The following is a 22,467-nucleotide window of genomic DNA, read 5'->3' as shown; positions in this document are numbered from 1 at the left end:
GGGAATGCAGTCCGTGTAGACTAAAGCTGCATACACACGTCCAATAATTATCGTTAGAAACGACTGATGAACAACTGATTGGCCAAAAAAAGTGACCAAGGACGCCGACGAACGAGGATTGTCGTTGGAAATTAACGACCGCCACGGTGGATCTGATTGGCCCACGATCTTTCACTATCTATCGAGTGTACAGTATAGTGACGTTCAGTGATCGTGCATGTTTCTGCGGTACACTTTCTCCTTTACATGTCCCTCCCTGAATCGTTCAAACGATTGTATCTAGTGTGTGGACACTGTTGGTGGAATATATATGAACAATCATATTGTTACAGGATGTACAGAATTGTGCACAATATGATTGTTCAAGTATAATCGTGCATAATCGTTGATCGGTCGTAATCGTTCGTTTTCTAACAATAATTATTGGAAGTGTGTACCTAGCTTTAGCCTAATATTGATTTGACAGGTGCTCTTTAATTTTCATGTGATGTACAGGGGTATGTAATAGTATTATGTAATCTTTTTATAATGTATCTTTTTATGTATCCTTTTACAAAGTATCTCTTTACAATGTATCTTTTTATGTATACTTTTATAATGTATCTTTTTACATCTGTTTGGAGGCTGTAGCTCTACACAGTACTGAAAAAAAACGAATTTTTCCTCCCATTGACTTTAATGGTGTTCAAATTCGATGTTCGACCACCCAAATTCTTTTGCTTTATTGGAGCTAATAGCTGCTGAATCGAATAGTAAGCTATTCGACCAACACTAGTCACCATATATATTCCCCCAATGACAATTGCACTTTAAGAGGGTATTTATATACCAGTGAATCTGAAATCTCTGGTGGAGAATCTTCCAGGTCCATGTGCTTTAGTGGCAGTATTGATTAATTTTTCACCATGACATATGTCTTCACCATGACATATTCACTGCCTTATAAATAGACCCCTACGTGTGGTTTTCTAAATAATGTGAATGAATCTTCTGGTTGACTGGTAAATGGGGAGTCTCAGTGACCCCACTACTGACACCACAGAACAGGACCATGTATTATGTCATTGTATTATATTTTTTGTTATTTTAGTACAAACTTTCTTTACTTTAGTTGGTGAACCCAGATCCCTGGTCAGATTTATATTGCTGTATATTTGTTCGTATTTTTCCGTTGTCTCAGAAAATCATTTCTATCACTTCTGTTATACTTACAGTAATTTCCCTAATCCTTTCCATCCAGAGGTGTGAGACAAATCTGACCCCTTATATGTAAAGGTGAAAGCATGGATGAATAATATAGAACATTTCTTTTCAACAGTGAAAGGAGGAGACAGAAGCCTAGTGTCAATAAATAGGGAAGGGGTCATTATTTTTATGGGGTGTCGTGCTGTGGTGTGGTGGGAAGGAGTATTTGGAGTCAGATATTCTAGTTTCGCTCCAAAAGCAGCCAGGTGCATTTGCAGGCCAAGGGTTGGTAAAACTGGGATGTGGGGGGCTTATTTGATATCTAGAAGCCCCCTTTAATAAGTGGGTCACCTGATGTCTGCACACCAACACCCTTGAAATGTGCACAGGAAGTAAAGTGCAGTAATATCATCATTCCCTTTACTGTGACCTGCTCAGCCTTCTGTTTAAATAAAGCCTAAATAAGAGCCTATAAAATGCAGCATAACACATGTATAAGACTTTGCAAACCCAGAGTTTTATCCTGGAGGAGTTGGGAGCAGTAAACGCTGCGGCAGGTTTCACTTATCCTTACTCTGTACATCAAAAGTTCTGGCTGCCCAGAGTGCATTGCTTGTTCTTCATTGGTCAGTTAGAAAGAGGCAGCCAGACAACAAGTGTTATAGAAGGGCAAAGTCTGCAATGTCACCTTATATATTCCCCCAATGACAGGGGCACTTTAGGGGAGGTATTTATAAATAAATCAATCTGACATCTCTGGTGGAGAATCTTCCAGGTCCATGTGTTCCATTGGCAGTGACTGATTCCCCACCAGGGAATGTCATAATAACTGCTTTATAAATAGACCCGTAAGTGTGGTTTTCTTAATAACAATGTGAATGAATCTTCTGGTTGTCTGGTAAATGGGGAGTTCAGGTGACCCCACTTCTGACACCAGGAGAACAGGACCAGTCTGGTGCACAGAATCATTGTTGGGATGCTGAGCTCTGTCCCCTCATCTAATTAGTAGATGAATGGTGTTTTCACGTGTATTTATAAAATGATGTATTATGTCATTGTAATATATTTTTATTTTATAATAAAATTGCTTTACTTTAGTTGGTGAACCCAGAACCCTGGTCAGATTTATATTGCTGTATATTTGTTCGTATTTTTCCGTTGTCTCAGAAAATCATTTCTATCACTTCTGTTATACTTACAGTAATTTCTCTATTTGGCTGGTTGTCACAGCTTCCATCAGATCTCTGAGATGAGGACCCTGCAGATAATTATCAGACAGATCCAGTGTCCTCAGTGTCTGGTTATTTCTTATTCCAGATGCCAGGTGGGGGCAGGAACTGTCATCCAAGAAATTCCCTGCCAAACTATAAGAAGAGATGAATGTCAGTGTATGGAGATGGGGTGCACATTGAGTTGGAATTTAGCTGATTAGCATTCTGATACTTTGACCTACAACAGGATTTTACTGAGGAAGTTTTCAGGTGTAAACTTTTACTGACAACTTCTCAGAGGACTGATGTGCATAATATTATACATTACACTGGGGACAGCCCCAGCTACAGTGCAGATTGCAGGGAACTAACAAACCCTTCACATGTTTGCCATCTCCATGTACGGAAAAGGGGAACAGCAAATGTCTCACCCCTTTCCCCCATATGTTCAGGACAGACCTCACACCTTCTCAACAGTGGGGGCCATACAAAACACCTGTACCTCAAATATTTGTGGGGATTTGTGAATGGTTTATAGGAATCTAAAAGTCTTCTGTAATATAGGGGCCCCAGAGATTCATCCCCCACCTCTAAGTATAGGTTTCATAACTTGAGAGGGTCACATAGGCCAGAAATAAGGACACCCATACTTTCAAAATAAAACCTAAGACAACTCATACTTCCCAATATTTTCCTTTTTTTGTCCCGGAATAAATGTAAATCCACATCAATAATGACAAGATCTAACCACCAATCATTTTGGAGACCACCCACTGCTACATGACAAATGTCTGGACAGATATTTTTGGAGCGGTTTCCATACATCCTTGACACCTGCAGAGTGCCCCCCAGTGGTCAGGACAGGAAGTCCTAGGTGACAACACCTCTACCCCTATAGAATGACAACAATGGCTGCGCCCCTGGGCACAGCAGAGCTGATTAACCTAATCCTTTCCATCCAGAGGTGTGAGACAAATCTGACCCCTTATATGTAAAGGTGAAAGCATGGATGAATAATATAGAACACTTCTTTTCAACAGTGAAAGGAGGAGACAGAAGCCTAGTGTCAATAAATAGGGGAGGGGTCATTATTTTATGGGGTGTAGTGCTGTGGTGTGGTAGCAAGGAGTATTTGGAGTCAGATATTCTAGTTCGCTCCAAAAGCAGCCAGGTGCATTTGCAGGCCTGTGGTGGTCTAGGAGTGGTGAGATCCATCCCCTCCCCATTACTAGAAAGGATCACAGGACCCAGAAATTATGACAATGATACTTTTACATAAAATACAGCACAACAAATACTTCCTATGTTTTCCTCTTTATGGCTCCGGAAAAAATTAATTATAATCACGATGTCCAGAAATGTGAATCCACGTCCATCAGCATATTGGCTCAGTGGTTAGCACTCCGGCCTTTGCAGTGCTGGGTCCACGGTTTGAATCTTGTCTACAACACTATCTGCATGGAGTTTGCAGGTTCTCCCCTTGTTTGCCTGGGCTTCCTCTCACATTCCAAAAACATGCAGTTAGGTTCCCCTCAAATTGACCTCAGACTGTATTATAGACATAAGACTATGGTCTCCCTAAAATTGACCTTAGACTGCAGGAGTGATATTATGACTATAGTAGGGTCATTAGATTGTGAGCTCCTTTGAGGGACAGCTAGTGACATGACTATGGGCTTTGTACAGCACTGTGCAATATAATGTTAGCGCTATTGAAAAACTGGGTAGTAGTAATATTAACCTCCCCAGTGGTAACCCCAAGTATGACTCAAGGTAAAAAAAACATGCTAACACAACAAACACTTACCTGGTCCCATCAGTGTCCACTAGGCTCATGCTATCCAGGCCAGGAATTTGGTGTAATTAGGAACTGGGTGTGGGGGGCTTATTTTGAACCTGGAAGCTTTTTAATAAGTGGGTCACCTCATGTCTGCACACCAACACCCCAGGAACGAGCACAGGAAGTAAAGAGCAGCAATATCATCATTATTCCTTTTTTCGAGTTCCACCTTCTTTCCAGAGTTTTTTTTCAAAAATCCCTCTTGGTCCCCCCCTGATCCTGCAACTTTTTTTTTTCACTTGACCCAGTATCCTCCATGGGAGTCGCCTTGGTTGTCCTTCTACTGATTTGGTCATCGCAGATTTTGTTGTCGTGTTTAATATAGTGTTTATATTTTAGCATCTTTTATAAGGATATTTTTGTTTTGCATTTTGTTATGTTACACAGGGCACCCATTACTAGGATGTGAGGATATTGTGATTGAGGTTGTTTGCCCCATGTTAGTTTATATGGGGCACACTGTTTCTTTTTTATTCTTGCCTGCTTTAATATTATCATTCTTAGTGGACTCCTGGCCCAATATCGCTGCACAAGTTTATTCAGTATTAAATAATCAGTTGAGCAATATAACATTTGAAAATGTTTGGTAGTACATCTCCACAGGTGGCAATGCTGGGGTGGGCATCTACAGAGTATTCTGCGAAATAGGCGAAGGATGGCCTTTGCTTTTCTGAATTGCTTTTCTAATTTTGCACTAGTTTGGGCATTCCAGACCCTAGTATTGGTGTGTTTTGTCAGCATGTTACCTGTTAGATTTTTGGACCACCACGGCTGCTTAAGTATTTTATATATTATTAGACCCCTGATACGGGTGTTATAGAACCTTCTTCTATTCATGGGGCGGCTATGCTGGCCCAGGCGTCCATATTGCAAGATCACTCCTACTATAATATTATTATTATTATTATTATTATTATTATTAATAAACGGGATTTATATAGTGCCAACATATTACGCAGCGCTGTAGGAGGAGGAGGAGGAGAGGACCCTGCCCCAAAGAGCTTACAATCTAGGAGGTGGGGGAATTTACACACAATAGGATGGGAAATGTGTAATGGTGGGAAGTAGTGATGGTTTCAAATGACAGAAGAAGCCGGGTAGGCAAGTTTGAAAAAATGGGTTTTGAGGCTGCAGCATTCATAATAGATTGTAGAGGAGAGATTATGCAATATGTTATTTTATGTATGTGGCAATGTTAATGGATTTGCTCATTAGGACCGTGGTTGCCTTATGTACTTCAGGTTATTGAATAATCCTTCTAGATTTTGTACCTGTTTATATTTGTTTGAATAGGTATTTTAGAATGTTATTGTTATATGTATTGAGTGACTTACTTGACCTATAAATGGTGTCTGTGAATGTTATATGTAATGTTGTTTAGTAGGTTATTGCACGATTTTTGGCGTGTTTTGCTAGCACCTTGCCTGTTGGATCCCTGAACCAGAATGGCTGCTTAGGTATTTTATATGGTATTGGACTCCCGATATGGGTGTTAAAGAATGATTCAGCTATACTAGTCTAGGTGTTCATATTGCAAGATTACTTCCACTATACAATAAACTTATAGTGGTAATCATGCACTGTGTTTTCTCATGTACGTGGTAATGTCAATGGATTTGCTCCCTAGGACAAGAAACTAGTGGTTGTTTTCTAGCCCGTATGCATTTAGGTTATTGTACAATTCCTTTAGATTGTTTACTTGGTTATATTTGATTGAAAAGGTATTTAATACTTTTATTAATATTTGTATTGAGTGAATTTTTTCAAATGGATTCCTGGGCTGGCATAGTTATACAGGTATATATTAGACAAATGGTGTCCCCAAAGGAACACTCTCAAGTTTTGGTTGGTGTAGCCCTGCCAGCCATGGTATCTGTTTAGTGGTGTTATCTGAACTACAAATGGTGATCATGAATGTTATATGCAATGTTGTCTTGTAGGTTATTGCACTAGTTTTATAGAATTTAAACTAGTATTGTAAGCTTTCCCCGGACGGGACTGTTGGAGCCCCGCCTCGAGTAGCCACTCTCCCCACATAAGCAAACTACCTAATCAGGTGTTTTTTCTAGGTTTTCACCTTCCCCTTAGGTGCTCATCTTTTGCTGGGATCTTGGTCCTTCCCATCCATCAAGAGCTTTGTCTTTTTGTGTGTTCCACACTTGAATTTGTAAATGTTCTTGCAAAGTCCTCAAGCCCAACCTCTCAGGGTTCGTACCCTTAATGTGAAGGGACTTATATGAATATGAATAGCCCTAATAAATATTCTCAGCTACTATATGCACAACACAAGGCTAGAGTCCACATCCTCTTGTTTCATGAAACTCATTTTCAAACCAATAAAATTCCATCTCTATGCAATAAATATTATACCACCTGGTACCATAGCTCCAATCCTGATACTAAAACTAAGGGTGTATCTGTTCCATTCCACAAATTTCTCCCGATACAAATCTCTTCAGGTTGTTGATTTTCCCTGTGATGATCAGGGTGAATACCTATTTATTAAGGTAACTATTTGGGGCAAGATGTATACAATAGCCTCCTTATATTCACCCAACTACCAACCGTGTTTGCTATCAAATATTTAGATGCTCCTAAGGGATTTGCAGATGGAACCATTGTTGTGGGGAGTGACCTTAATTTTGTCCTCAACCCTCGTACACACACTTCATCAGGTAAAACTATATCTCCAAGTTAAATTCATTTCGCACTAAACTATGTGAACTCAGATTGCTAGACGTATGGCGCACTTTGCATCCTACAGCTAAGGATTACACATTTTTCTCCAATCCGCACCGGGTATACTCACGTATAGATTATTTGTTAGTTAGCCATTCTGCAATAGATTGGCACCCCCTCTCTGCCATCGATTCATGTCCTTGGTCAGATCATGCATATGTCATCTGTCAGGTAATTTTCCCAGGGGTGGATATGGCGATGCAATGATTCTTTATTTAAAGTTCCCATTTGTGCCAGGGAAGTGGCTGATACTATTACCAACTTTATACGTAATCATTCTTCAGACTAAAATTCTCTTCCTATACAATGGGAGACAATGAAGGCAGTTCTTCGGGGGGTCCTTATTCAGCAGGGCTCACGACTTAAAAGGATTAGGTCGCAGGACATACAAAACACATTGATTAAAATCCAACGCTAGAGGTAACACTTAAAAAACCTTGTCCTCTGATACATTTTTAGTATTACCCGCAGCCAGCACCCACCTTTTGGAGCTCCATGATTTGGCATATCAACGCTAGAGCGATCATTTTCGTGAAATGATATATTAACATGATGACAAATGCAGGAGACTGTTATCCAGGGGACTAAATCCTTGTCTACCTTTCACCTATGTTACAGCAAGTCATGCGGCTCTGGGAGACTTAACATCTATCCCTCAAGATATACTGCAAATATTCCATAAATATTATGCAGATCTATATCAACTTCAACCAAATTCGGTCACACCCCATGCTCTTTAAAATTATATTGATGACACAGTGTTAGACCCAGAGGTTGTGTCATTTTTACAATCCCTTTTACAGAGGAAGAGGTAGCATCAGCCATAAAAGCTACTACAGCAGGGAAAAGCCCCGGCCCACAAAGGTGTTCACCGCTATTTTGGACGATACCTCCATTCCAGACCAAAGCTTAGAAGCCCATATTACTATTCTCTCCAAGTATGAGAAAGATCACACATTATGTTCAAATTATAGGCCCATCTCCCTTAATATCATTGATGCTAAATTGTTTTCTAAAATCATTGCCAATAGACTCACCACATATATGCCCTCTTTAATACATAAAAACTATGTAGGACTCATCCAAGGGCGAAAGGCAAGGGATAACACCCTCAAAACTATTCACTTAATCCAGCATGCCAAGGTGTCCAAGATTCCCATGTGCCTTCTTTGGATTGACGTTGAAAAGGCGTTTGATAGGGTCATTTGGTCCTTTATGTATGCAGCCCTCTGTCAGGTTGGCCTGGGCCCTGGCATGATTTCAAGGATAGTAGCTTTCTATTCGTCACCGTCAGCTGGGTTGCCCTTTATCCCCCCTATTATATTCCCTAGTTATGGAACATCTGGTTATAGCTATACAAAATAAACTGGATATTAGAGGGGTTCAAGTGGGTGAATATCATTACAAATTATCTGTATATGCTGATGACCTTTTGTTGTATATCACCTCCCCACATATTACTATTCCCTCTTTGTTGAAAGAATTTGAGAAATTTAGTGCCTTCAGTATTTTTCCAAATCAGAGGTACTCAATTTCTCTTTGAATACTACAAAAGAAGCTTCCATTAGTGCAAATACTTCCTTTAGAATCTGTAAGGAGGTATTCAAATATCTAGGTATTTGTATTACCTCAGATCCTTTCAAACTGTTTTCCTATAATTACACTCCATTCTGAACTGTACTCTAATATACAGAAATATAGTTCCTAACCCTTTCTTGGTTTGCGAGGATTATTACATTAAAAATGGATGTCCTGTCTCGTCTCTTGTATACATTTCAATCTGTACCCATTTTTCTACCTAATGCATATCTAAGGAAAATACACTATCTATTTAGGTCCTTTGTATGAAAAGCTAGGCGTCCTCACATAGCTTATTGCATTTTAGCAAAATTGAAGCAGATGGGTGGGATAGGGACCCCAGACATAAAGTTGTACTATAGGGCATCAGTACTGTTCGATTGGTTGATTGGTTCTACAAAATGGAAAGGAAGAGTTGGGTATTTCTGGAGAAACCTCCTTCCCCAGTAGATTCACTGTCTCTCCCATGGATAAATCGCCAACTCCTTGACACAAATAAGTCTATAACCTACCACTCCTGATCTTTTATGACTTTGGGATAAACTTACCAGAGATGTCCTCTTGGTTTGCATATAGGCAAATACATTCATATATTTCCTCAACTCTCTGACCTCTCTGTTTTATACAGAGGTCCAATTGAGTTTGATGCATTGTTGAGGTTGCCCACTCCTCCTCTATCCTCATGTCATCTCCATACCTTATGTATTGCTGAAACAGGACACTATTGTAGGTATCCCTACAATATACAATTATACAATATATACAAGTTACTGGGAATCTGAATTGGGCACACCAATGATGGCAGATGACATGGAATGGGTTAAAAGATTCCTGTCAATTTCATACTTACCTTATACTATTGGAGATTTAATTGTCTTTGGGCTTACAGGTTATGTGTGCTTCGTATCTTGAGAAATAAATTTGTTTTATTCATTGACATTTTGAATCCCCCCCTTTTTTAAAATAACAATGTGAATGAATCTTCTGGTTGTCTGGTAAATGGGGAGTTTAGGTGACCCCACTTCTGACACCAGCAGAACAGGACCTGTGCACAGAATCATTGTTGGGATGCTGAGCTCTGTCTCCTCATCTAATTAGTAGATGAATGGTGTTTTCAAATTTATTTATAAAATTATGGCAATGTTATTGTATTATCATTTTATTTTATTATAAATTTGCTTTGGTTTAGTTGGTGAAGCCAGAACCCCGGTTAGATTCATGTTGCTATATATTTGTTCATATTTTTATATTTTATGAATGTCAGTGTGTGTATGGAGATGGGGTGCACATTGAGTTGGAATTTAGCTCATTTGCATTCTGATATTTTGACTTACAACAAATTTTACTGAGGAGGTTTTTGGGTGTAAACATTTACTGACAACTTTTCAGAAGACTGATTTGGAAAATATTATACTTTACACTGGGGACAGCTCCAGCTACAGAGCAGATTGCAGGGAACTAACAAACCCTTCACATGTTTGCCATCTCCAGGTACGGAAAAGGGGAACTAAAAGTCCTCCCCCCACTTTGTTTAGAACAGACCTAACACCTTCTATCAACGGTGGGGTAAAAAAAAACACCTGTCACCAAATATTTGTGGGGGTTTGTAAGTGGTTTAACCTTCCTAGTGGTAACGCTGAGGGTAGAAAAAAGTTGCTATAATCGGTAACCCCCCGAGTCACACTCAGGGTAGGTACACCTATGGAAAGATTAGTAAATAGAGCACTTACCTGATCCACCGCGTCCTGTGTCGTCCATCGCCGGAATCCGTCTTCTTCTTCTGCACACGATGAGTCACCGGGGCAGTTCCTGGTGACGTCAGTGCATGTGTATGTTGCCAACAGGACAGGGCGGGAAATTCAAAATCAATTTGTATTACATTCAATATAAAATAACTCTATTGGATGCAATACAATGGATGGATATGTGTAAAAGCAGTACATTGTTTTCATGAACATTTATTTTACAGTATAATATAATAGTAGCATAATATTTATTTAAAAAAAATGTTTTTTTAAATGTATTTAATTTATTATTTTTACATGATTTTGTGTTCCGAACTTCATTATACTCATACTAATATATTATAGCGTAAAATAAATTTTCATGAAAAACAATGTACTAAATTTTAGTCTTTTTAGACATAAATCCAGACAGAAATGAACCGCTAGGCAGGTTAAAGGAATCTAAAAGCCTTGTTTAACCCCCCTGGCAGTATTCCCGAGTGTCACTTGGGGTAAAAAATATATGCAAAAACCCCAAGCCACGCTCGAGGTAGCCAAAAACAGTAAAAAAACACACTTACCTTGTCCCATCGGCGTCCCCTGGCATTCTGCCTGTCCGTGCGGGTCCTCGACCCGCGTCCTTTTCTGACCTTTAGCTGGCAAATGCAGTGATGTTCCACAGGGTTTCCTGGTGACGTCAGGGCATGCGTCAGTGCGGATGGGAGGTGTGGCGGGAGATTTAAATAATTTTGTATTAGATTCAATACAAAGTAACTGTAACATGCTACTGCACAGTTATATTAGAGGTTTCTGTATTTTTATACACCCTTTCTTTAACAGATTTTTGTGTTTTTCTATTTAAAGTATATTATTTTTATAATAAAATTTTGGACATATTTCGGTGAGTTATTCCATAAGAATTATATGCCTACAAAAATAATAAAATAATTAAATGATTATAATTATAATGTAAAATAATTTTTATGGGGATTTAGTCATGTGGTGTGGAATCACGGAGTATTTGGCATGCATTGGTAGCCCAGGGGTCGGGGGTCAGTGTAATTGGGATTTGGGTGAGTGGGTCCTATTTTATATCTGGAAGCTCCCCTGGAGGAGCATCATCATTTCCTTTATTGTCACCAGCTCAGCTTCCTGTTTAAATAAATCTTTAAAAAGGAGCCTTTAAAAAGCATATGTATAAGACTTTGCAAACCAAGAGTTTTATCCTGAAGGAGTTAGGGGCAATAAACGCTGCTGCAGGTTTCACTTATCCCTACTCTGTACAACAAAAGTTCTGGCTGCCCAGACTGCATTGCTTGTTCTCATTGGTCAGTTAGACAACCAGTATTGTAGAAGGGCAAAGCCTGCAATGTCACCTTATATATTTCTACAATATAACAATGTAAATGAATATTCTGGCTGGTAAATGGGGAGTTTAGGTGTCAGATAGCTTGCATAAAAATATATCTACTTGTTGGTTAACATATAAATGGAATCCTTACATAGTTGTTAAACCTTCGTTAAACCATATATATATATCATATATATATGATGTTTCATGTTGAACTCCATCAGCATTTGTATTATTTTTCATTTCATTTAAAAAAGCATGAAAATTATAATAAATAATATAATAAAATACACATGCTAACACAATGTATCAAATGTTTTGGACACCAATACAGCCCAATTCTGTAGACATAGGATTCAGTACCCAACTCCTATTACATATGTTCTCCTTTCCCTCATTCTCTATATATTATCCTACAAAAATGGTTTATAGCTTAACATAAAAGTTGTGACAACTACAAAGTGCTAAGTATATGATATCAATAGATTTACATGTGACTCCTTGTTTTATCTTTGGTTTTACTTTAATAGGAATACCAAACGGATCTTTCCCTAAATGGATCGACCTACATTGCCTGCATGTTTCAGAGGCAAAAGTGCCTATCATAGGCTCCAAGTTCCTTTGAAAGATAGTCTTATTGAAGTGGCTGTGAACTAATTTATCCCCTAGTGATGACAGCTTCCTATATACAAAGTTCAGGTATCTGCCCACAAACGTGCTCAGATGTGGATCTGATAGCAGAATGGGCCAAAATTGTTTTCATATATTTGCTATTTCTTGATGTTGTGCCGAATATTTGGTTATAATTTGAAGGATATCCTGCTGATTTTCCTGATTATGTTTCTTTTTAAATACTAATTCTGAGCGTTTTTTTCTCTTAGCTCTATGGTAGGCTTTTCTCAAAACATTTCTACTGTACCCCCTTCTTAGTAATCTTTTATGTAAATATTTTGCTGCAGTTTCAAAATTGTTTTCCAATGTGCAATTTCTCCTGATTCTTAAATATTGTGAATAAGGTATGCTATTTTTAAGCAGTACATAATGTGCACTATTTGCTGTTAACCTCCCTAGCGGTAATCCCAAGTGTGACTCGGGGTGGCTTTTAAATGCAAAAAGCGGTAAGCCCCCCCTTACCTTTTCCCCACGCTCCAGCTGCGATCGAATGGTCCTGTTCTGAAGCCGGGACGCCGGTCCGTCGGGGGGCGTGGCCGGGCGGGAAATTTAAAAGCAGATTACTGAGTAACCTGCTTTTAAACACCACCTGGGTCCCGGCCACGCGGCTGCTCGCATCAGCAGTGAGATGCTAAGCACAATGCAGGACTTCTGCATTGTGCTTCACATGTCACTGCAGATGCGAGCAGCAATAGCAGATTCCGGGGGTGACCACCAGAAGTCCTGCATTGTGCTGTGCATCTCCCTGGAGATGCAGAGCAGCTCCAGCGTCAGTGTAAGACAGACGGGAAATCCCCATTCACATCCCTCCGGAGGATGAGTCATATTCCGGGTGATGTGAGTGGTGATGTATTGGGGGTGTGTCAGGGAGGGAAATTTAAAAGCAGATTACAATGTAATCTGCTTTTAAATGGTTTTTACAGTACAAAAACACCACACAACATGAAATAAAAATAAAAGTACATTTTTAATTTTATATTTTATTTTAAGATTACATTGTTGTCTATTATTTCATTGTTTTTTAAAATTATTATTTATAATTATGTATTATATTATAATTTATGATTATAATATAATAAATAAATATAATTATTATACCCGGGAGTTAATCCTAAGAATTACAAGCCCACAATATAAACAGAAATTTCTATGCAAAAAAAATAGGATCACTTTTTGCATAAAAAAATTGACAGAATTAGAACGCTAGGGGGGTTAAAATGGTGTTTCCTGCCATTGGTTTTCTATAGAACTTTGATGTCAAGCATCTATTTGAATCTATACTGATTTCTAAATCCAAGAATATAATGGATGTGTCACTACATCACATAGTGAATTTCAAGTTCAAAAGATTACTTTGTAGTCTGTCAAAAATATTTTTAATGCGGTTCGGATTTCCTGCCGAATCAAGAGAACATCTTCTATGTATCTGCGCCACAAAAGTATGTGGTGGACATACATAGAAAAAGACTCATCAGAAAATATTCCCTTCTCCCCTCCACCCAGGTACAGGTTGGTGTAGGTGGGGGCACATCGTGACCTCATCGCAACCCCCTGCACCTGATTTCCGTTTCATCAGCAAATCAGGGGACCAGAGCTGTCAGCATAGTAAAGTTCTGCTGATTGCTCTGCTCCCTGATTGGCTGAGGAAAGGGAAATCCTGATGATGCTTGAGCTGTCGTCAGGATTTCCTATTTCTCAGCCAATCACAGAGCACTAGGGATGAATGGGCACAAGTCGTTCAAGTATAATCGTGCATAATCGTTGATCAGTCGTAATCGTTCGTTTTCTAACAATAATTATTGGAAGTGTGTGCCTAGCTTTAGCCTAATATTGATGTGACAGGTGCTCTTTAATCCTCCTGCGAATTACAGGGGTATGTAATAGTGTTATGTATCTTTTTATATTGTATCTTTTTATGTATCCTTTTACAATGTATCTTTTTACATCTGTTTGGAGGCTGTAGAAGCTCTACACAGTGCTCAAAAAAACCCAAATTTTTCCTCCCATTGACTTTAATGGTGTTCAACTTTGAAATTCGACCACCCGAATAATTTTGCTACATTCGAGCGAATAGCTGCCGAATCGAATAGTGAGCTATTCCACCAACACTAGTCCCCACAACTTGTATTTTCATCTGATTCAGTTATTTGCCTCCTCCCACAACTGCATCAAATATTTGAGGGTCCCGAAGTCATCACTTCTAATTCCCCCAAGGTTTATTGTTTCTTGATTCATTTATATTTGTTTGTCAAAATAAGCCTTATAAAACAATTTGCGTGCAAATAGATTTAAATGTCCTGTGTTTGTCTTTTCATACCTTGTTTTATACCCCATATATTTCTTTTTTCCAAATTGTGTGTTAATTGTGAAGAGCTTTCTGAGCCACTCCATTTATAGGCCCATTCCATTAGGAAGGCCTGTTGGTCTTTATAAAATTGTTCTTCCTTTCTTGCTACCTATTGAGAATTAAATCTATGTAGGTACTCCTGAATTTCTGTATTTTTGGAAATGAACATATCAGAGGAAAACAATTCTGAATGTTCCTTGTAAAGCACATCCACTTCATCCTTTATCTCCTGCAATTCCTAACTATAATATATTTAAAATATTATCCCCATCATGTGTTGGAAACAGAGCTGTAGTGCCTGTTCCCACTCCTCCTTAATTATATTAATGTTTTTGATGTTAGGGAATATCTGCACCCTTAGGCTGATTGGATTACAATTTTCAGTCTTTTCAGTCAGTTTTTCAGGCTACTCCATTTATAACTAATTATTGTTCAGTTTGGAAAGTGTAGATTTAATACTCAATATAAACCCTTTGCATCCTAGGAATCGAGATGGGCGCCTGTATACCCACCCATTTGGTTCCTACCTACGTGGAAAACAGGTTTCCGGATAATGGTGGAACCCGTTCTGGCTACAAGGGATTCCGCCTCCATCAGCGGGAGGAGAGAGGAAGACAGACCAGACACTGGTGCAGTCTCTCTGGAAGGTTGGATCTGATTCCACACAAAATGAACATTGGTCTTTGTACTGATAGATTTTAAAGCTATTGGAACCCAGTGGAGGATAATGATATGACTGAAAGTATTTATGGAAGAATAGGATTGACGGAGGTTGATTTTGCTATCTGTTCAAGTTAAACTAATTTCTGTTTATATATGGGAGACTGCACTGAAAGATAGCGTTATTGTGGGTGGAAGTACTTTTATATATGTGCCTCTTAGACAGGTGCTTATAAGGATTAGATAGTATGGTGTTTCAGTATCTGGTGAGATTAGTTTTGGATGATGCTTGTTTAATTGAAAGGGATACAAGGGACAACCTTTACTGTGTATATAGCCATTGGCATGGGGGAGGTGGAACTCTGTGGGGAAATAGAACCTATGTCATATTTTGATTTGATCCTCTTGTTTTCAAGTGACCAGCAATTGGAAGTAGATTAAAAAGTGAATGAACTTTATTCACGGGATTAGTGTAAACCTGGCTGGAGGTATTTCTTTATCTGTATTTTAAATTTAGAGAATATGGGTATATATTGGTTCAAAGATAGAAATATGGATGTACATTTAATCATCACACAAATATGGTATATGTATTGAGAAATGGAAAATATATATGAAGGAATAAAATAAATTAATTGAATATTCAAATATGTGGTAGAATCATATCGTACAGCCTCTTCCATCCCTTGTCTGCTGATATGACCTACACGTGTTAACGAGGGAAGGATTCTGTTGTCAAGCTGGATGTTCTAATTTGGGAAACCAATGTGAGGAATATTTGCCAGTGATAATTTTAACTGAATTATGTAAATTTTTAAATTGAATATGAAATGTATCATTGCCGATTGTTATATTTTAGTTGATTTTGTTCCTGGGGAAGCGGATGTCTGACCTGTGAAATGCGCTGAACCCGCTTGCGCCTGAGATCCGAACTAAAAATGATTTATATCTGCAATGATGTTTCTTAATAATATTACTTAATAAATGGGAATTTTTAATATAATTATGTGGTATCTGATCAATGAACATTAATGCAATGCCTTTAAAGTCCCGCGGTGATTTTCTCAAACAAATTGTGTACTATATATATTTTTATTTTATTATAAAATTGCTTTACTTTAATTGGTGAACCCAGATCCCTGGTCAGATTTATATTGCTGTATATTTGTTCGTATTTTTCCGTTGTCTCAGAAAATCATTTCTATCACTTCTGTTATACTTACAATAACTCCTCTATTTGGCTGGTAGTCACAGCTTCCATCAGACCCCTAAAATGAAGACCCTTCAGATAATTCTCAGACAGATCTAGTGTCCTCAGTGTCCGGTTATTTCTTATTCCAGATGCCAGGTGGGGGCAGGAACTGTCATCCAAGGTTCTCTTCACCAAGCTATAGAAAGAGATGAATGTCAGTGTGTGTATGGAGATGGGGTGCACATTGATACTTATACATTGATACTTATACATTGATACTTATACTCTTACATTTCCAGGTGGCTGAGGAAGTTTGGGGAATGGGGGTACCAGGAAGAGATAATGACAACCATAAGACTGGCAATCATCAGCAAATTGGAATCATCTGCTTATATTATTATAGAATATTTTTGTTTTACTAGAATGTAATTGTAATTGTAAAAAATAAACATCTTTTTTTATTCTAAAATCATATTTATTGTTCCTGGTTTCAGTGTTGTCACAGAGACAGAAAGTGGTGGAAAATACAACAGAGGAAAGGGTGAATAATTTAGGTGGCAGCTAGGAGCGGATTTCCCCCCCCCTCCAGTTGAGCATTACTCCAATACTGAATTTATGAAATATGTAGAAATTGTTTTACCAACCAAACATTTGTAATTCTGTTCAGCTGGTCTCAGGCTCTGGACACAGTGGGGTCAGATGAGGGTCTGACAATTTCTTGCTGAATGACCAGATTGCCGTCATGTACAACCATCTACAATCTGCAGCTTTAGTGGGTAAAATAATAATGTTTTTTACTTTTCCTTCTAATTTGAGAATTGAGTTTTCCAGTTTTAAAAGCTAAACTTATCCAGATGATCAAAATCATATATTTGTTCTGGGTGGAAATATGTTAGTTGTGGAAACCCTACAGTCACCCTGTGACCAGACCACTCATTTCCACAATTTCCCCATGAGATTTATATTATTTATTTATCAAATGTTATGGGATATGTAAAATCCTCCCTTTTGTTGATATCAAATCTAAGATGGTGGTGCCTTGGAGAAGTCTGTGGGCTTTGTATATCATCAGTCCCAGCAGACGTGGAACTGTTACATGACATTCTATGGTATTCATGTTTACTCCTCCCTAGTCATCCACATAAAGGATTATGTAAACAGATAAAGGGAGGGGTGGAGGAGCTGGGCCAGCACATACAAACATGTAGTACAAAGGAAGAGGCAGCACTGTACAATATGGCATTTTTACCTTATTATTACACAGTATTTATATAGTGCCATCATATTACGCAGCGTTGTACAAAGTCCATAGTCGTGTCACTAACTGTACCTCAAAGGAGCTCACAATCTAATGTACCTACCATAGTCATATGTTGTAGTCTAAGGTCAATTTTTAGGGGGAAGCCAATTAACCTCAGTGCATGTTTTGGGGATGTGGGAGGAAACTGGAGTACCCGGAGGAAACCTACACAAACACAGGGAGAACCTGGAAACTCCATGCAGATAATGTCCTGCCTGGGACTCGGCGCTGCAAAGCCGGAGTGCTAACCCCCGAGTCACAGTGCTACAGGAATGCGCTTATCCAGTGCTGGCTGATCTAAGCTGTCACTGCTCTGCACATCACTGTTGCCATCCACACAGCAGTTACATTGCCCAGGAAGGAGGAAGTCACATATGCCATACAGTATACCCAGGAGAAGGAAAAATACTGCCCCAGGAGGCCACCAATCATTTTGCAGGCAGTGTGGGAACATTTGTGTTTCCAAAGAGTTGTGCATAAGAACTACAATTTGTGGAGCTTCCACACTCCATCCCAATTTCTAACCCTAACACAATTATTTGGGCAAAATATATTTACTGAACTCCACTCTGTCCACTCACACCTGCTGACTCTTTCTGTAGTTCTCTCTCAATTTTACTTCCAATCCCTCCACAGCTCCTCCCCCACCTACCTACCTGATACACAAATCCCTCCACAGCTCCTCCTTCACCTACCTACCTGATACACAAATCCCTCCACAGCTCCTCCCCCACCTACCTACCTGATACACAAATCCCTACACAGCTCCTCCCCCACCTACCTACCTGATACAAAAATCCCTACACAGCTCCACCCCCACAGCTTTTGCCCCACTTATCTTTCTGACCTGGTAAAAAAAAATACCCTTCAGCCGCTCTCTTTGCTCCTCCAGTAACCTACTGCCCCCTAAAAAACATTAAATTTAGGCTTCACAGAAAAACTTTTTTAGCTTTGTCATAAATTTGTGATCCTCCCCTGGTGAATATTGGGATTTTCCTCTTTGTAAAAGTGAATTGATGGATGTGTGGCATTAGAGAGCAATATTCTCCATATTTCCCTCCCCCAATACATGTTGTAATTATTTTACCTTAAGTTTTTGATGTTGTGTAGAGCTGGTGAAAGTTTCTTTACTCCTTCACTCTGAATTTTACATTTCCTTAGAGACAATTTTTCTATCTCTTCACAGGATTTTATGATAAAAGACAAGACAGAGCAGTCGAGGGGGCTGAGGGAAATCTCTGACATGACAAATGTTTTTTCAGATTTGAAGCACTGTAACACTAGTTCCTTATTCCTGCTCTCATACAGACAGTATAGAACATTCAGAAGATCTCGCTGTCCTTTTGTAGTTTTGTTGCTTCGTAGTTTGATAACTTTCTCGTGCAGCCAGGTGATGACAGCTCTGGAAGCCTGAGCAGACATTTCTCCCAGGAAAGGCTTTAGCAAGAATCTAGTAGACGAGTCTGAGAGACCACAGAGAAAACGTAGCAATATTTCAGCCCGGCCATCTTTGTAAGATTCGGCCTCTTGTAAAGATTTCTGAAATTTATCAGGTAAATAGTTAATAAAATGCACTAAAGCAGCAAAAAACTCCTGAAGGGTGAGATGTAAGAAGGTGAAATCCACATCAGGAGGCTGACCAGATTCCATGATGAAACATGAAAAGAGATGTTTATCATTTCTCACATTGAATGACTTCAGATGACGTTCATCAAACACAATCAGGTGATTCATAACTCCATGTTCTGCCATCCATCCAATAGATGTCAGCAGTTCCCGAGCAGTGTGACCATCACCTGTATTCTGGCTGTGATTGGCTAGGATATTAGAGACAAAAGTCACAAAGAGTTGTGTCACTGTTTTGGGCAATGATTCCATCAGCTGATCGGTGTTTGTTGGTTGGGCTTTGAAGCACATTGATAACACTGTACAGATAATCCAGCAGTATGATGGGATGTAACAGAAAGTGTACAGCGTGTCATTTTCCAGCACATAATGAAAAGCTTTGTCTGCAAACTCCTCATTTCCAAAGAAATTTTGAAAGTAGATCAGCCGGTCTCCATGGAGAAATCCCATAATCTCAGATATTCTCTGGAAACGATGAACATCAATTGATGCCAGTCTGGTTGGTCTGCTGGTTATCAATACGAAGCAACCCTTAAGAATATTCTGCCTCACCAAACTGACCACAATCTCACCAATATCTTGTCTCTGCTTTGGATTGGAGCATTTATTTGATCGGAAATCCATTCGGTGAATACTTTCATCTAAGCCATCAAATATGAACAAAAGTTTCTTTGGATCTTGTAGAATGTTTTTCATCTGACTCTGCAGATATGGATATTGCGGAAAAATCATCTCCTCCAAGCTTACCTCTCCCCGTCTATTAAGATCCCGGAATCTGAATAAGAAGACAAAAGCAAATCTCTGGTAGTGTTTTCCGGTCACCCAGTCATGGACAAACTTTTGCATGAGTGTGGTCTTCCCTATTCCTGGCACTCCGCTCACCATTACTGCATGTGGGACACAGTGGGCCTGGTGACTCCAGCGGAACAGTTTGTTGGGGGAAATTGTTTCCAGCCCAGTGTGGGTTTTCCTCAAGCATTCCTCATGTTTTACCCCAGTCTGTATTAGCTCATTCTTAGAACTCTTCCTGAACTGATCAGTGGAGACAACAATCAGGTTCACATATCGCTCAATGAGAAAGAAACTTTGAGGTTCCAGGGTAGTTCCTGGGGGTTTCTGCTCAACCAAAGCCTCAGTTTTCTTCTTTAGATGTTGTTTGTGCTGTTCTTGAATATCTGAAAATATATTGTTTTACCACTGCATTATTATAGGAGAATAAAATACAGATAACTATGTATTTTTTATCAGATATTGTCCTACAAGAAAACCGTATTTTTTACTATCATAAAATGACCATTTAAGATTTGCTGAACAGAGACAGATGATTGTGAAAGTTTGAAAGATGAATGAACAAGTGCTGTACATACAGAGACCCTCCGTTCTATGGAGGGGGGGGGGGGGAATGAGTAAGCAGCACCCTGTTGCACTTTCCTGCCTTCACCTTCATTGTGGTTGTTCATCTTACGTTGTTCATGGATTCGCCAGAACAGATCCATGAACGGCGTTGGATGGCAACTGTACACACGTGAGAATCTCCTGAGATGAGTACTGAGATGGGGATCAGACAAGAATCATCTGACGTGTGTAGGTAGCCTTAGTGTGAGTGTGAATGACTATGTGCTAGGTATAGAGCTGGACCCCTTCCTTCACCCCTTCCCTTTTCTATATACTCTTTATAATCTGCCCTTTTTCTTTATATGTTTCTAGAAATTTAGGTAAACTTAGTTGATGGACGAGCCAGACCTGCTACAAGGTTCACAATACAAAGTCGACAACAAAGTGGGGCATGGAAATTGAAGGAACAGAGGAGTTGGTGTGTGGTGAGTGGTTTACATTGAATTTGTATATGTTTTACATTTAATATTATGCTTGAAAATTGGGTCTCATTCTCTCACCTAACTGTACATACAGAGGACTCACACAGAACATCAACGGCCCCACATGTATCGCTGGACACACTTTAGACCTGGTATTTTCCAAACTCTGCAACCTCTCCCACCTTGACAACTCACCATTTCCAATTTCTGACCACAACCTTATCAACTTCAACCTATCTGAATCCTGCTCCCCTCCACCACAGCCCAGACTTGGCCAATGGCAGAGAGATATCTGTAACCTTGACCACAACTTCTTCTCAGACTGCCTTGCATCCCTCACCCCCTCCCTCTCCAAAATCACCTCCCCAGATGAAGCTGCCACCCAGTTAAACCACTCTCTCTCTCCTCAGCTCTGAATAAAATTACCCCTGCCACTTTCTGCAACCCTTGTCCTGCCAACCCCCATCCCAATAGAGGAAATCTGGCCTCAGCGCTGACTTCATGGACTACAAAGCCCAGCTACAAAGGTTTAACACTGAGCTCAATGTCACCAAACAAAATTACTCCACTGTCATTTCCTCTCAAGCTTCCAACCCACACAACCTCTTCTCAACAATTGACTCCCTTCTAAACCCCACAGCTGCTCCCCCTACAACAACCTTCTCTGCCCAAGACATTGCCACCTTCTTTAGAGATAAGATTGACAAAATCAGACATGATGTCTCTGCCCACCGAGCCACTCCAACCATACCCACCCCTTCCACCTGTAAATCATCACTAAACTCTCTCAGCCCTGTTACTGTGGACAAAGTCGTAACTCTTCTCTCATCATCTCCATTTACTACCTGTCCGCTTGTCCAAATTCCCTCTGATCTGCTCCGTGCAAATTCCTCCACCCTGCCCCCTGCCTTAATCAAACTGTTCAACCTCTCCCTTACTACTGGTATCTACCCCTCTGCTTCCATACATGTCATAATTCTCCCTATCCTGAGGAAACCCTCACTAGACCCCTACTTACCTTCGATCTACTGTCTCCAATCTGGCTTCTGTGCTGCCCATTCCACCAAAACATCCCTTACTAAAGTGTCCAATGACCTCATCGGAGCTAAGTCCCAAGGCAACTTTTCCCTGCCCCTTCTCCTTCTTCCATTTCACCTTAGAATCAAATTCAAGCTCCTGTGCTTTGCCTTCAAATCCCTCCACAGCTCCTGTCCAACCTACCTTT

General features: G+C 39.6%; 1 protein-coding gene across 1 annotated transcript in view; it reads right to left on the bottom strand.

Annotated features, from left to right (window-relative positions):
* Positions 1-22,467, bottom strand: part of LOC140344772 (NACHT, LRR and PYD domains-containing protein 12-like) — an 84,752-nt gene that overhangs the window by 41,568 nt on the left and 20,717 nt on the right. Inside the window, exons 3-5 of the mRNA XM_072431977.1 lie at positions 18,887-20,600; positions 16,531-16,695; positions 2,385-2,549 (exon numbers count right to left, since the gene is read on the bottom strand). Coding sequence (XP_072288078.1) covers positions 2,385-2,549; positions 16,531-16,695; positions 18,887-20,600 — 2,044 coding nt within the window. The remainder of the gene's footprint in view (positions 1-2,384; positions 2,550-16,530; positions 16,696-18,886; positions 20,601-22,467) is intronic.

Source organism: Pyxicephalus adspersus, unplaced genomic scaffold (genome assembly GCF_032062135.1).
Source record: "Pyxicephalus adspersus unplaced genomic scaffold, UCB_Pads_2.0 Sca3, whole genome shotgun sequence".
Classification (NCBI taxonomy): domain Eukaryota; kingdom Metazoa; phylum Chordata; class Amphibia; order Anura; family Pyxicephalidae; genus Pyxicephalus; species Pyxicephalus adspersus.
The sequence above is the reverse complement of the archived record's forward strand: the minus strand, read 5'-3'. Positions and strand labels throughout refer to the sequence as shown.